Here is a 15,241-nt window from a genome sequence, read left to right on the forward strand (position 1 = left end):
AATATAATAAATTCTCTCTTATGTGGCACTTTTATTGACACAAAAACAACCACATCAAAGGAGTTTGAAGGATCTGATGAGCTTATTCTATAAAGCAAAAGCACAGGCACAAAAACATTCTCACGCCGCACTGAAGCAGATATAAACCCGCAGAGCACAGCTCTGTGTGACCTGCTCCTCCTTCACACCTCTGTGTTTGATGAGGCACAGAGTGGCATTACCCATGATACACCTCTACTGAGCTCCAGCTTCGGTCTAATGGTCCAGACACATTACTCCACCTTTGCCCATAGCTTTAACAAACATTCAGACAGACAGTGCCAGGGCTGCAGCTGACCATCACAGACACTATTACAGCGCTGTCTTAGGACCATCACACACATCATTACAGTGTTTCTTAATGTGTCCAAAATGAGGGATATGCCTGTGTGACAAGTGTGTGAGGTGGCCCGTGATAAGATGTAGTCATCAAGACTGAGATGTTTGCAGCCGCTTTGATGCTGCACGCTCCAGGATTAGACCTTGTGGCACTGCTTCTGTCATGTCCGCTTTGGAACATAACCCTGAGTGAAAAGAGCAGACAGGCAGACATGCTGGTAACTATTCGTCAACAACTGGCAGCCTCAGGGGCAGATGTCTTTCGAGATGAAGCTTGAAGATGGCTCTGGCGGTTGTGGCATGAGGGATCAGGCCAGGGGAAAGATGAGACTGTTTGGACAAATGGGGCGGGGCTGCATGGTGGCTGTAAGATGTGGGATGAGGCTCTCATTCTTTCAGACACTTTGGCAGATTGGATGCACTTGTGTCCCGCAGCCGCCTGCAGGCCTTGTTCCATGAGGGGATCTCAATGCATCAGCCGCCTCTCACTTTACAGTTTGTGATAATGGCCCCTCTCCTCTGTAATGTTTCCATTGCACTGTCAGAGCTGAGCGTGACTCAGAGCCACAGTCTGATGAGTGCTTTAGACAGGCACTGTTGTGTGTTCAGTAATTATTAGGACAGAAAAGGAACAGCCTTTTACACCAGCAGCCGCTCTGTGTTTAGGCTCAGACAGATACGGGCATAATTAATGAAATAATACATGAGTAAAATGTGAAACCAACAGAGGTCTGGGGTTGATGTTAATGGCATTGCTGAAAAAACTGACAAGCAGCGCTGACTTTATACAGGACATTATCTTTTGTCTCTTGGCATTCATTTTTGTCTTCATTTGAGTGGGACTTTACAAAAGACAAATTGTCAGATCTACATCCTTTATCTCTGTATATTTTAGGTACAGTGGGCAGTATGTTGCTGACCATCAGACTGAAGTGGTCATTCAGCAGTGACTTAGGGTGTGGAGGTGTGTCTCCTCAGAGCAGTAGCACTGAGGTAATGTTGGTCCCAGTGGAGAGCGAGTGCAGGGCTGCGGTCACCTTCATCTGCATTCACACAGAACTACTGAGAGCAGCGGTGCGCTTGAGATAAGCAGCCACCAGGGGGCACAATAAAGCCATGAACAAATTACAATGGACAACCACAGACCATCAATAGTGAAGGACAAATTATAGCCTCATTCTTACAGAAATGATAAGGAAGTGGGTCCTGAAGTCCATTGGTCTGATGGACTGTAAACTGGAACGTTTTAAGTCACCATTGGACACAGGCTTTTCATTCTGACCACATGTTTGTCTTAACATGTGCAACTTCAATATTTTTCCTTTTGCTATATTTATTTTCACCCCCAAAAAAAAACATCCAAATTGCTAGCATGAACGAGCTTCATTAGCCCGCGCTGAACACTATGGGGCGCTGTCAGTCCATCGTTATTGACGACCCTGAAAGCCTTGCTATATTTCAGACTCCACACCAGCTCTTCAGCTGATGAACCACAACTGAAATGGACCACACTTACATGTATAAACCCATTTCTCAGACCATATTTATATTTTTTTATGTTTATTAATTGCAAATAACCAGGAAGTGTCAAACTTTAAGAACTCACATGGTCAATTCTACCCACCAGTAAGAAGTATTGACGCAACCAAAATTGCTACGGACTTTTCTTCAAACGTCTGCCTGCAGGGGGCGGCAGACTCTAATCAAAAATGTGTTGCTGCACTGAAAGGCATTTGTTGATCTAAACAGCTTTGTCCAATGCATAAACGTTATTTAGCATACAAAGTGTAGAAAAACTCTGTCCAAGAGTATAAACGCCAGAACAAGACTTAATTTTGTGGTCTTTAAGAAGCTATCAGAATAAAACGATGTAGTTGACAGTCACCCTTGCTGCACCAATCTGATAATGTAAATAAATGAGTGATAGGATACACATGTTGGCAGTGGAAGTTGTGACCGGCCTGTGTCCTCTCTCACACAGTTCATGGCATCAAGTGGACGTGCAGCAATGGGAACAGCAGCTCTGGCTTCTCAGTGGAGCAGCTCGTGCAGCAGATTCTGGACAGCCACCAAACTAAGCCCCCTCCTCGCACTCACAACTGCCTCTGCACCGGCACCCTGGGTATGTGCTCACGAGAAAATGTGCAAGCAAATTTAGTATCCAATCTGTCCTGTTCAGCGTGTTGTTTTACTTTATTACAACATTGATCTATTAAAAATCTGAACACTTATGCGTAAAGAATTCCACAACATCCCTGGTAGTTGTAAAGCACACACTCAAATAAAGGGGAGTTCTGGCTAACTTCCTGTGCTCATAACTGTTTCCTGTCCTTGTTTTATTACTTTGGGGAGTCTGCCGTGTGGTATATAGTTAAACACTAGGCTGGTCACTTAAAACATGTTAAAAAGTCTTGTTGGGACTGTTTTGTTTGGAAATGTAGGTGTTTTAATCTTGAAGCTAAAGACTAATGTTAATTTAATGCATAATTCATGTTAAAATAGTGCTACAATATGGACTAATTTACTTGTATTTTATCTTAAAAATGGGGACAGGAAATAGTCATGAGCAAACAGGACGTTACCCACACATTCCGCTGACTAACCACTCACTACTGACTAACGCTCACCTGAATTAAAAAAGGTTTATAGCTGCACCAGTTGTCTTCAACAAATTTATGTCTGGCTTTATAGTTTAAATAAAATCAATAAAATTAGTCATGAACAAATGCAATTTAAGAAAAGATTCCGTAAATGCTCAAGTAAACTACTGTAGCACTTTTAAATGTCTTACAAGCAAGAAATCAGACAGTCCACCCAATCACAGTGAAGCCCTTCCATAATCATGTTTGCTGTTATGTTTGGATATTTGTGGTGTGTTTATTAATGTGTGTGTTTTGTTATTCATGTGCGTGTTTCAGTATTGTGATAGACTTTTGGACATCATGGATGATTTTTCAGATTAAAATTGTATGTAAATTGCTTTCACAAACTATAAAATGGTAGCAAAAAAACGTGGACATATATGTTGCTGTTCTGTCTATATTGTTTATTCAATTCAAAAGGTTTGTTGTCATTTTTGATCTTCACAACCCTGCATAATAGAAGTAGGAAATGCATTATTACATTTTTTTTACTTACTGCCCTCTTTTTTCTGGCCTAATCCCCTGTTCTGTTCTCCCTGTAGGTGCAGGCAGCAGTGTGCACCACAAATGCAACAGCGCCAAACACCGAATAATCTCCCCGAAGGTGGACCCGCGCTCCGGGGCGTACAGCTCCCACTCGGAGGTGCAAAACAATGATGTATCAGAGGGGAAAACCGAGCACAGCTCCCACGGCACAGGCAAAGGCTCCGGAGCAGGAGGAGGGGGCAGCACAAGAGAGAAACGCAACGGAAAGGTCCACAAGCCCGTCCTGCTCCATCAGAACAGCACAGAGGTGACCTCCACAAACCAGGTGGAGGTGCCCGACACCACCCAGAACTCGCCTGTCTCCATCAGCAGTGGGCTGAACAGTGACCCGGACCTGGCTGACAGTCCTGTGGTGACTGGTATGGGCCATGTGGCGTCCGTTATGTCCAGTCTGTCTCAGAACGTCTTTATGTCAGAGGTGACCGGAGACCCCGTCTACAGCATGTCTCCCAGTGGGGGCCCCAACTCCCACCTGATGGGCCCTGACGCCGCCTCTCAGGGCCTGGTTCTGTCTGTGGCTGCAGACAGACACAAGTTTGCTTTCCCTGGAGCAGGGGTAGGGGAGCCCGGCTCTGCAGCAGGAGACAGCCTGTCCATGTTGTCCTCCGCGGGGGTGTCTGAGGAACTGGTGCTCTCCAGCAGTCTTGACGCTGGAAGCCTCAAAATCCCTGAAACCAACATGAATTTTGACCCGGACTGCTTTCTGAACAACCCTAAGCAGGGGCAGACCTATGGGGGCAGTGCATTAAAGACAGAAGGCAACTCTTCTTCAAACTCCTCCTGCAATGGCAACAGTAACTCTAACGGCCTGCAGCAGTCTCCCTCTTTGTCAGACAACAGCTATACATTCAACGCAGCTTTAGTAAAAAATATCAAGACTGAAGACACTTCCTTTGAGCAGCAGCTGGCTAAGGAGGCAGGCTTCCAGGTGGGGCCCGTTGGGAACTGTGGCAGTGCAGTGCCATCAGGAGCAAGTTCAGGCCAGACTGGCCTTGGTCTGACCCCAGCTGGTTCTCTGCTGCCCTCTGGTGGAGGTCTGAGTCCCAGCACTACTCTGGAACAGATGGATTTCAGTGCCATTGATTCTAAGCAGGACTATACTTCCAATGCAACAGCAGTAAGCTACGGTCAGTCCATAACTAGTCCCCACATGCAGCACCAGAACCAATCGCCCAACTTCTTCCTCCATGACAGCGCTCAGAACAGTCAGGCCCAGCCTGGCAGGCCCAACATGGGGCAGAAGACACACCTGATGGAGCACAACCATGACTCGGGGGCTTATATGGGCCTGCAGGTGAAGTCTGATTCCCCCGGCAGCAACAGCCACCACCACCACCACCACCACCACCACCAGCCGCACAGGGCAAACTGTAACGGGGGTTCTCCCACAGAGGGGACGCAACCTGGCTCCCTACAGCTTCTGCAGTACCAGGGCACCTTCCCTGGTTTGGGCACGGAACATGAAGAAGTAAGTTTAGAGCGACAGAACAATGTCAACTCTGCTCAGGCTGGGGCTTCAGAAAATGGCACTGATGGTATGTTGAAGCCAGGTGATCACATTCAGGCCTGTGGGCCTGGAAATGGTGATGGAGGAGTCACAGAGCACTATCTACAGCAGACCGGGGATGGTTCAGGAGGAGCAGAGGGTCTTCATAACGGGAACAACAACAGTGATAGTGGAGGACGCTCTCAGCAGCAGCTGCAGCCCCTCCTACAGGGCTCCGCCATGGTTCAGGGTCTGTACAACCACCAAGGTCTGACAGGAGCGAGCAGTAACGGAGGGGCCGGTGGGCCCGGCATGGAGATCAACTTGGACCACTTTGATATCTCTTTTGGAAACCAGTTTTCTGACCTCATTAATGACTTCATCTCGGTGGATGGCAGTGGGACAGCGATGGCAGGAGGAGGAGCACTGTATGCCCACCAGCTCGTGACCTCACAATGCTCAGATGCTCAGAACACAGCCAATGGAGCACCCCCACATGGCCAGGAGGATGGAGAGGCCAGGGGCACCAGCTACAACACCTCAGACCTCTGCCTTCAGCCGTGCTGCAGTCCCCAGTCCCTGAGTGGGGGCGCGGGCGGTGGAGGGACTGCTGGAGAGGCAGGTTCACTGTCCTACATGAATGTAGCAGAGGTGGTGAATGCTGCTGTCGCCCAGGGGACTCTGGGGATGCTCCAGGCCACAGGACGCCTCTTCATGGTCACAGACTACTCCCCCGAGTGGTCCTACCCTGAGGTGAGTCACGTGGTGCTTTCTGCTTTAGAACAGAAAAGAAACATTTGTTTTAATTTTAATCCTTCTTAAAATTCGCCCACAGAATTAACAGTGGCTTTTTGTTATTACTTTTTGTATTATTATTATTATTACTATTTATTTTTTATTTAGATACAAATTTTTTGCATTTATTCGACCTTTATTTGACCAGGAAAGTCCCACTGAGATTAAGAATCTTTTTTTCAGGGGAGTTTGTCCCCTTGCACCCTCTAAAACTCTCCCTTCATATAATGGTAATGGTAATGATTTCCCTTCCAATAAAAAAACATAATTATCAATAAGCACTTATATCAAACAAATAGTGGAGGAGTTCAAGTATCTCGGGGCCTTGTTCACGATTGAGGGACGGATGGAGCGTGAGATCGATAGACGGATCGGTGCGGCGTCAGCAGTGATGCGGTCGCTGTATCGGTCTGTCGTGGTGAAGAGGGAGCTGAGTCGGGGCAAAGCTCTTGATTTACCGATCGATCTACGTTCCCACCCTCACCTATGGTCATGAGATTTGGGTCATGACCGAAAGGACAAGATCTCGGATGCAAGCGGCCGAAATGAGTTTCCTTCATAGGGTGGCTGGGCGCACCCTTCGAGATCAGGAGCTCAGTTACCCGGGAGGAGCTCGGAGTAGAGTCGCTGCTCCTTCACGTCGAAAGGAGCCAGCTGAGGTGGCTAGAGCATCTGTTTCGGATGCCTCCTGGTCGCCTCCCACGGGAGGTGTTCCAGGCATGTCCTATTGGGAGGAGGCCTCGTGGAAGACCCAGGGCACGCTGGTGGGACTATGTCTCCGAGCTGGCCTGGTGTCTCGGGGTCCCCTCAGAACAGCTGGAGGAGGTGTGCGTGGATCGGGAAGTCTGGGCATCTCTGCTGAGACTGCTGCCCCCGCCACCCGGCCCCGGATAAAGTGAAAGAAAATAGATGGATGGACAGATGGATCAAACAAATAATTGAAATTGGAGTGTTTTCTGCAAAAAAATATCCCTTGTGTCCTGACCCTCTGACCTGACAAAACTCTGAGCCCTTGGTCCTTTAGCCACACCACGTGACGCAACATTTCACTCAAAATATAGATTCAGATTCAGTTTATTTGCCATTATTTGCCACAGATTTATTTTATGACAGATATTTTCATTGTTTAAATAATGCCTTAAAATGCACATTGTAGGCAGCCAAATATGAGATTTAAATAGGTTAAGTTCTAATTTAAAATAAATTCTTTACCCACTGCAAAATTAACCTGTTCTGCGTCTAGCTGGCCATTAGGAGTATGTTTTTTATTGATGGCAAAAGTATAATCCAAAATTATTCGCAGTGTGCTTTTAAGCAGTAGTATTTGTGTGTGTGTGTGTGTGTGTGTGTGTGTGTGTGTGTGTGTGTGTGTGTGTGTGTGTGTGTGTGTGTGTGTGTGTGTGTGTGTGTGTGTGTGTGTGTGTGTGTGTGTGTGTGTGTGTGTGTGTGTGTGTTCTGTTCTGTTCTGTTCTGTTTTTGTTTTTGTTTTTGTGTTTTTTACATGTCAGCAAATATCTAGCAATTTTCTATTGAAGAAAACCATTTTCCTCTTCCGTCATCATATATTTGTTTGTATGGAGTATACATTTTGTTTAGTTTATTTGAGCAATTTGCATTCATTTCATTTCTTCTTTTAAAATTCATGTACAATTGTGGATGCTCAAAATGGAGTAGGCTGAAAATGAATTGGTTGCTAGAATATTGTTTTATGCTTTCCATGAAATGACACAGTCCCACCACATGATGTCACCAGAGTCCTGTCTTTGCTTTCCTTGGTGTAATTCGCACCTTTGAGCAGTAGATGGCAGAACAGCGCCATACATGTCGGGGCCTTGCCTTCGCCGGACTGTGACTGACTGTCGTTTTGTTGTGGTGAACAGGGAGGGGTGAAGGTGCTCATCACTGGACCTTGGCAGGAGGCCAGCTCCAGCTACAGCTGCCTGTTTGACCAGATCTCTGTCCCTGCCTCCCTCATCCAGCCCGGGGTACTGCGCTGCTACTGCCCAGGTGAGGACCAAGCTGCCCATGTAGCCCAATACCCATCCTGCATTGCACTTATGGAAAGCACTTTGGTTCAGCGGGTGCTGTTGTAAAGCGCTATACAAATAAAGGTTGATTGATTGAGATTTTTATTTAAACAGTTTATGAAAATAAAAATTAAAAAAATAGCAAAAGTATTTGAAAATTTGAAAAGTAACACTCTTGCCCTCCTCAAGAATGCGGCCTTAGGCCTGGACCTACTTTTTACACTTTTTATTCATTTTGCCCCATTGCATTTTATTGTGTTTGCAGACAAGTGTGGGGAGAAGGGTCTGTTGAAACCAGACAATGTTTTTAATTTTTTATCAAATAACACAGGCTTTTGTTTGATGACAAGCAGTTCAGCAAGATGCTTTATAACTCCATAATTGCATATGTTTTCCTCAAATATTAAGCTTGTTTATGTTACAAGTAGTTTTTACTATATAATATAATCTTTGAGTCTTATCCACTTCAAATTCAATGTATACATATAAAGTCACTAATGTGTTACTGTAAAATGTGTACACAGCGCACGACACCGGCCTGGTGACTCTGCAGGTGGCAGTTAGTAACCAGATCATCTCCAACTCTGTGGTGTTCGAATACAAGGCCCGGGCGCTCCCCTCACTGCCCTCTTCACAGCACGACTGGCTCTCCCTGGACGGTAGGACATTATATTCATATGGTCAAAGGATGCTGCAAAGGCTGACAGAGGTTTCTTGGCCAAATAAACTTTTGATTAAACAGGGAATCTCAGACATGATACTTAAACAAAGTCCATTAAATTAATCGAGCTGGAAATGTCTTTCTTTAGACCAATAACACCTGCACTAGTATGTGTCCCCATCCCACTTGGACACTTTTGATTACTGATGTTATGCTGCAGTGCATTGTAATAAATTATTGATGACACTTAGAAATGCATACAAATACATACCATATTTAGAGGTCTTCAGTACTGAATCATCTGAAGGAAAGACATTTTTACCATTCATAACATACTGTGGAATATTTTGTTTTTGATGTGTCGAATTTAGCGTCAGCCTCGGCTTGACACAAACTGACTGAGGGTGCCTCTGAGTTCCTTCGGTGCAGAGAGAGATCTTTGTTATTAAGTCCATATTGGTAGTGATAGAAACTGTTTCAATCACTACCAATTCCAATGTCTTCATTTACAACCCTCAACAAATGGCTCTGTAAATTTATCTGGCAGAATAAGCGTCCAAGAATTAAAGTTACAGTATGTGTCCAAAAGAACTTGGAGGATTGAATTTACCAAATTAAAAAAAAAAAATATTGTTTTGCAGCTTAACTGAGGTTCACGTTGGCGTGGGTTTGCCAAGACAAAGAATCGATATGATGCAATATGGAAGATTGTCCAGAAATATTTCTTCATACAGTTTCTTTCATAAACCCAGTTGTATGGTTAAAATAAAAATAAAAGTGTAAATGAATGGGTTAAAACTACCTTGTTTATATGGTCAAATGTTAGAAAGTACTGAATCTCCCTAGTTTGATTTGCAAATTAATACGAATTCATCATAATCCAGAGTTTCCTCCTGGCCCTGGTTTAAAAAACTGGGCTGAAAAAGGCTTATCATGCTGGGGCAAATGGTTTAGAGCGGAAGTCCTTTCAGCAGCTCCAACAAAAATATGATCTTCCACCCCAAGACTTCTACAAATAATCTCTTTGCAGGTCCCACTCTCCAATATAGAACAATTCTTTATTTCAGTAATTAAAAGAGCAATTAATAATAGATATGCATCTTACGCTTACAAAATACTCCAAGAGGACGACACAGAGAATACCTTTGACATTAAGGGAAAATGGGAATTGGAAATGAAGATAATTGTCAAGGATGAGGACAGGGAAGGGACGCTGCAGGAGGGACATAAAATAACAAATAGTCCAGTCCTTCGAGAGTTTGAGTGGAAAACTAAAATTAGATTTTGGTTTTTTTTAGAACTCAATTGTCACATCCAAGTTTGGATGAACTCCAGACCGATGCTGGAGGGGCTGTGGTCAGGGGGGGGACCACACTCACGTATTAGGTCCAAAACAGACTGATTATTGGAAAGACATACAAAATGAAATCAAGAATTGTTTAGGCATTGGAACCAACAGTCATAATATTGGGAATATTCCCGAGCAACCTCAGATCAAATTGTAACATAACTAATAAATAATACTCTTAATCAAACTAAATAAAATAAAATAAAATAAAAGAAGTGTATCATATGGAACAGCAAGATAGTAAACCAAAACTGACATATTTATGGACAGTCGGTCTTAAATTAAAGCTATATTGCAGATTGATTTGAGTGTGCTGTGCCCTGTGTGTTTTGATTTTGTGTGTGTGTATGATTTGTATTAAAACATTTTTGAATAAGATTATAAATAAGTTTGAAAAAATAGCAAATGTTTAAAATGAGGTTGCTGTGCACCCTTTTACACTCCTATAGGTTTTAGAAAAGACTCTTAGCTGCCTGAAAACTTCAGCCTGGGCATCATCATGTAAGAAAGTTTGCATCTATGCAGTTGTCAGGTGTCAGATCATGATAATGGCTTAAGCTTTTTTATTACTTACTACTATTACTTATTTTATTATTTAAAGCTCTCTTCGGCTCATTAGAAGATCATTTCTTTTGTTATAAGTTGTTATTTCACTCTGATGAGATCATACACACATACTTTGTCATAGGCTCATGAAATTTGTTTGCCTCAGTATTGTGGGAGTAGCAACTTGAAAGGTTTGGGAAACCGGAGTCCCCGGAGGAAACCTACGCAGACACGTGGAGAACATGCAAACTCCACACAGAAAGTCCCCATCCAGGTGCGAATCGAACCCACTGTGTTCTGCAATCAGATCAACACCATTAGTGACTGCAGTTGAACAAGTTATTTCAGGGCTCGCTTGTTTACTCTTTTATATTGTTTGGCTCATGTGAATCTATTATTATTAGATTCTTTATTGTCCCTTGCGGGAAAGTTACTCCTACTGTAACTTTCAAGCCTGTCACAAATGCACTGCACATAAGGGGCATGGTTAAGGCTTAATTTTATCCTTGAAATATGGAATACTCAGATTTCATTCCTAATGTCTTATGAACCTTTTTTCAGCTTTCCACTTCACTGGTGTAACAATATGATTGACTGTCATTGTCTAGTACCCGGAAAGCATAAATCATGAACCCAGGCTTTTATAAAAACAACATTGAATAGACAACAAATTTCATGTGCCTTAGTTTCTCAATACAAAAGATGTGTGTAACTAAATGGTGAACAAAAGCTACAGGTACTGCTCGGCAATAGTATGTTATCTTTTCACAGCTAATGTGTGTGTATTGAAACTGCTCTATGCAAAATCAAACAAAAAACAAAGTGGTCCCGTCATGTATTTTGAGTCAGTTCATCAGTCTGTAAAAACAATTGTGTCTAAAGTGACGAAAAGAGCTTCCGACTGTGCAGTGCTGCTCTCCCATGGTCTCCCATGGTCTTACATGAAAACTGTTAGCAAGTTGTATTTGTGTAACATCAACATTATAGGGTCAGAATTCTTTGGTTGAAATTCTTTTGTTGATGCATAATTTAAGTTTAGGTTTAGGTTTAGGTTTAACATGAACAAACACTGAAATAATGTGAATTATCTTCTCTGCCTGTGAAATGAACTGCAGTATTAGACATTTGTAGTCTTAAAAAGTGGTGGCTTCATTTAATCATAAATGTGCAATTGTTGTCGGTTTTAAGGACTTAAAGCCACAAGATTATCTTGATAAATCTGTGGATCCAGTCCTTAACAAAGAGTGTCATGGTTTGGCATACTGTACGTGGATTTTCTGCTGGATTATTTTTCTAATAAACAGTGAATTACAAATAGAGTTGTATGATTTATGCCCTCCATCTGAAATGATGACATTAAATTCAATATTGTTTTGGATGCAACCTATTCTTCATGATGTTGTCACTGCTTTTGGTTTCCATGAGAAAAACCTTTATTGAAATTGCTCTTTATTGAATGTTTGTAGTCTGTAATGATCTGCATGTGCGCTCAGCTTTTGTGTTGTATTGGTGTGCTGCTGTGGAGCCTGCTGCAGTGCTGAGCTCTGACAGGGTAAAGTAGGGCACAGTGAAGTAGCGGCTCACAGGACAGCTGCATTGCAGACGGCCCTTCAGGGAGTGGGAGTGAGTAATCCAGAGCTGGAGGAACTACCAGGCTGCAGACTCCATTCATGCACAAGTGTCTCTCGCCCCATTCAGAGAAGCAGTTAAGGAGGAGCTGACTATCTCAGAGAAAACAGCCCACCCTATTACATTACTTTTATTAACCCTTTAGTCCTTTATAAAATCTTATGTTTGTGTCAAAAACTGCATATGTTCAACATGTTCTTGATTCTGTTAGCTTGAGTTTGTGCTGCTGCTTTGGTGTAAAATAAAAGAGAAGCCTGTTATTGAACAAATGCTATTTGTCATCACATGATCACAAAGTGTGTGATGAAGTACCTAGACAGAATAGTTTTGCTCTGCTCCAAAATCCTGCTTTCAGCACTAGCCCAGTGGACAGCGACAGTGGAGCAGAGTCAAACGGACTGAAAAGGACAGTTTGTTTTTTTCCGAAAGAAACTCTTTTGCTGTTTATGGAAGGAAATGAAAATGTTCCTTTTGGGAAACTTTTACAGAAGTAGGACAGGTGTAATTAGGCGTGCAAAGACAAGAAGTGCCCCACATAGAATGGAAAATTGATGGCTATATCCCAAATATAGAGTGTCACAATCCCGCACACCAAAGTGACTGTGTGTGCAGACTTGTTTAACCCTTTCGCTCGCTAGACTGACAGACTGTATACATGCAGGGCATATTCACTCTTCCGCAGCGGAAATGCTATGTACTCCCGCATTGTGAGTTTGTTGTAGCATGCTGGACTCACTGTGCTATAATGTGCTAATGGAACAGCTGCCTGCCTGCCTTGATTTGTCATAATGCAGAGTGGGGGAAGGGGCGCTTTTTCTCTGCAGCACTGCAGGTGCGGAGCCATGGGCAAGACAGAGGAGATAACCCTCTCCTCCGCCCCACCAAGCCGCTTCTCTCAGAGCATAGGGAGCAAAAGAGTCAAAATAGTCGCTGGAAGCGCTCAATGAAAGCCTCCCATGTGTTGAAAGAACAATGTCTGGGTAGCCTGTAGCCTGTACAACACTGGCGTGACACGCGGCAGCACACACAATGCAGAAGCGAACAGTGGGCGTGTTTGTCGAAGTATGGTCAACAGCTATAAACACAACACAGACATTTATTTGACTGCAAGACGCTATTTTCAATCACCGTAAAGAGCCCGTTGAGAAGAAAGAGATGAGCGCGCACTGAGCTGCCACACGCCACAGCAGCACCACCAGTTGAAACGGCCACAATAGAGTCCTGTGGAAGGAGTTCAGTATGAACTGATAAAAGAGCAGGAGTGCAGCGAGCACGACCGAGGCTGAAGCAGAAGGACACGGCGCACGGAAACTAGGGCGACTGTTTACCGGCGGCACGTGCGCATGGCGTCTCCTGGCAGCGGCATTAGTCTTTTTTACTGCAGGCTGGAAAGCAGCGTTTACTACGAACACTGGAAAATGCGCGTCTGAGCGAGTTGAAACAAGTCGCGCAGAGGAGGGGCTGTGGGGAGAGTAGTTCGCGCTCTCTCTCCGTCTTTCCGCACGTCGCTCTCTTCTTCACTTTGTTCTATTGTTGACGAGTCTCTGTCGGGCTTGGGGTTGAGTCCACGCCGTGGATTTACTTTTCTTCTGCAAGTGGTGCACCGTCAGCCCGCAGTTTGTTCGGACTCTAGGTCAGGATGCCAGAGGAACACACCTGCGCTTCCTGAAAGACACAGAGGGCAGAGTGTTGTCTCTGAGACGGACTTGACTCATGGATAGTAAAGTGGAAGGTTAGCTGCGCTCGCCTTTTGTGCTGTCTGTGTGTTCTCTTGTGTTTGGACTGTTTCTGTTATGTTTGAGAAGTTCTAGTCCCGCATGCTTATCACTTTTTTTCTGTGCTGTGCTGTGCGCATATGGACCCAACTTTGTGTTATTGCGCTTCACTGCAGTGCACGAAGAGTTGAGGGCTGTAGTTAACTCGTGACTCACGACTTTTTCTTTGGCGTTTAACGGCAGCTTTTCACGTCAATTAGGACATTAACGTTCAAAAATGCTGTTTGTACAACAGAAGTTAACAAAGACAGATATGTGCTGTAACACGTGCGCTGCAGTAAAGCAACACTCCAGTGCTAAAGCCATGCGTCAAGCTCATGGTTCTCCCCAACGTGCTGGTTTAAAGCGTGTACGATTTAAGATCATTTTCATCACAAACGGGACCTAATGTCTCATCCTCAGCTAGTGCCACACATGTTACAAAGCATCCCCATCGGGTCACCACGAACTAGCGTCACCCTGGCGCATTGAAACACTGTCGCATCCCTGAGTGCTGCCCAGGTGACCGGGGCCAGCGTCTCACGTTCGTTTACGCCACATTGGCAATACACATTCAAGCATGTGAACAATATGCGCTGTTTAGCACATATGAAAGTATTGTATAACACAGAGTAGTTATTAGGCTATCGCAGAGTTTCAGCACCACCGATGTGTGGACAGCAACTTTTAGTTAGTGTGGGGAGAGAGAGGTCCTGCTCGACGTGTTCATAACACTTTTAACTCAGAGGATTGGGGCTATACATTTAACGACCTGTTGATTCTCGTGTGTTCTTCACTGGCAAAAGTAGCGTTGGATTACCAAGTCCTCTGCCCCAAATAAAACACATGACCACAAGCACATGACACAAGTTTAGTTCTAAATCTGGGGTTCCTTTATCTGATCGACATGTCTCCTTTGTGCAAAGTGAAAGTCCAACAAACATTTATAAAGCTAGTTTATTTAATAAATGGAAAGATGCATTAATACTATTGTGAAAATACTGACATGTCAGCATGCAAATAGAAAATAAAAGGCTGGATGTTGTCCATCATCAATTCAAAGCTCACTGAACATTTTCAGTGCCATCCAGTGTTTCAGTGGTAGAGTTTAGGTGGCTGTTTGATCCCAGCTATGACATGCTCTTGTGTTCTTGGGCAAGACACTTGATTCACCTTAACTCCAGGGTCTGTGATCACTGCTGTGTGTATTCAGAGTGTCTTTGTCAAGGAGAATGCTGGACAACGGATGTGTATTAGCATGTTTATATACATGCACTGTCTTCCAAATAAATATAAGTAATAACAAAAATAATCAAGCCAGTTCTTCTTCACTCTATATAATACAGTCTGAAGGCAAATCCCCTGGGTTTGCTCTTGGCATTTTAGCTGACAGTCCATTCAACATTCAGTCTTTATCCATCCTGACCTG

At 44.0% G+C, this 15,241-nt stretch overlaps 2 protein-coding genes across 6 annotated transcripts in view; one reads left to right on the forward strand and one right to left on the reverse strand.

Annotated features, from left to right (window-relative positions):
* Nucleotides 1–15,241, forward strand: part of camta1a (calmodulin binding transcription activator 1a) — a 305,880-nt gene that overhangs the window by 276,499 nt on the left and 14,140 nt on the right. For 4 of the 5 annotated variants that reach the window (XM_079558153.1, XM_079558154.1, XM_079558157.1 and 1 more), the window contains 4 exons: nt 2,360–2,500; nt 3,563–5,805; nt 7,728–7,854; nt 8,399–8,533. In XM_079558153.1, coding sequence (XP_079414279.1) covers nt 2,360–2,500; nt 3,563–5,805; nt 7,728–7,854; nt 8,399–8,533 — 2,646 coding nt within the window. The remainder of the gene's footprint in view (nt 1–2,359; nt 2,501–3,562; nt 5,806–7,727; nt 7,855–8,398; nt 8,534–15,241) is intronic. The other variant, XM_079558156.1, reaches the window with a different exon arrangement.
* The window catches only part of tnfrsf9a (tumor necrosis factor receptor superfamily, member 9a), a 133,884-nt gene that overhangs the window by 69,899 nt on the left and 48,744 nt on the right, over nt 1–15,241 (reverse strand). The gene's annotated exons all lie outside the window — the stretch shown is intronic.

Source organism: Gobius niger (assembly GCF_951799975.1).
Source record: "Gobius niger genome assembly, chromosome: 6".
In the NCBI taxonomy this organism is placed as follows: domain Eukaryota; kingdom Metazoa; phylum Chordata; class Actinopteri; order Gobiiformes; family Gobiidae; genus Gobius; species Gobius niger.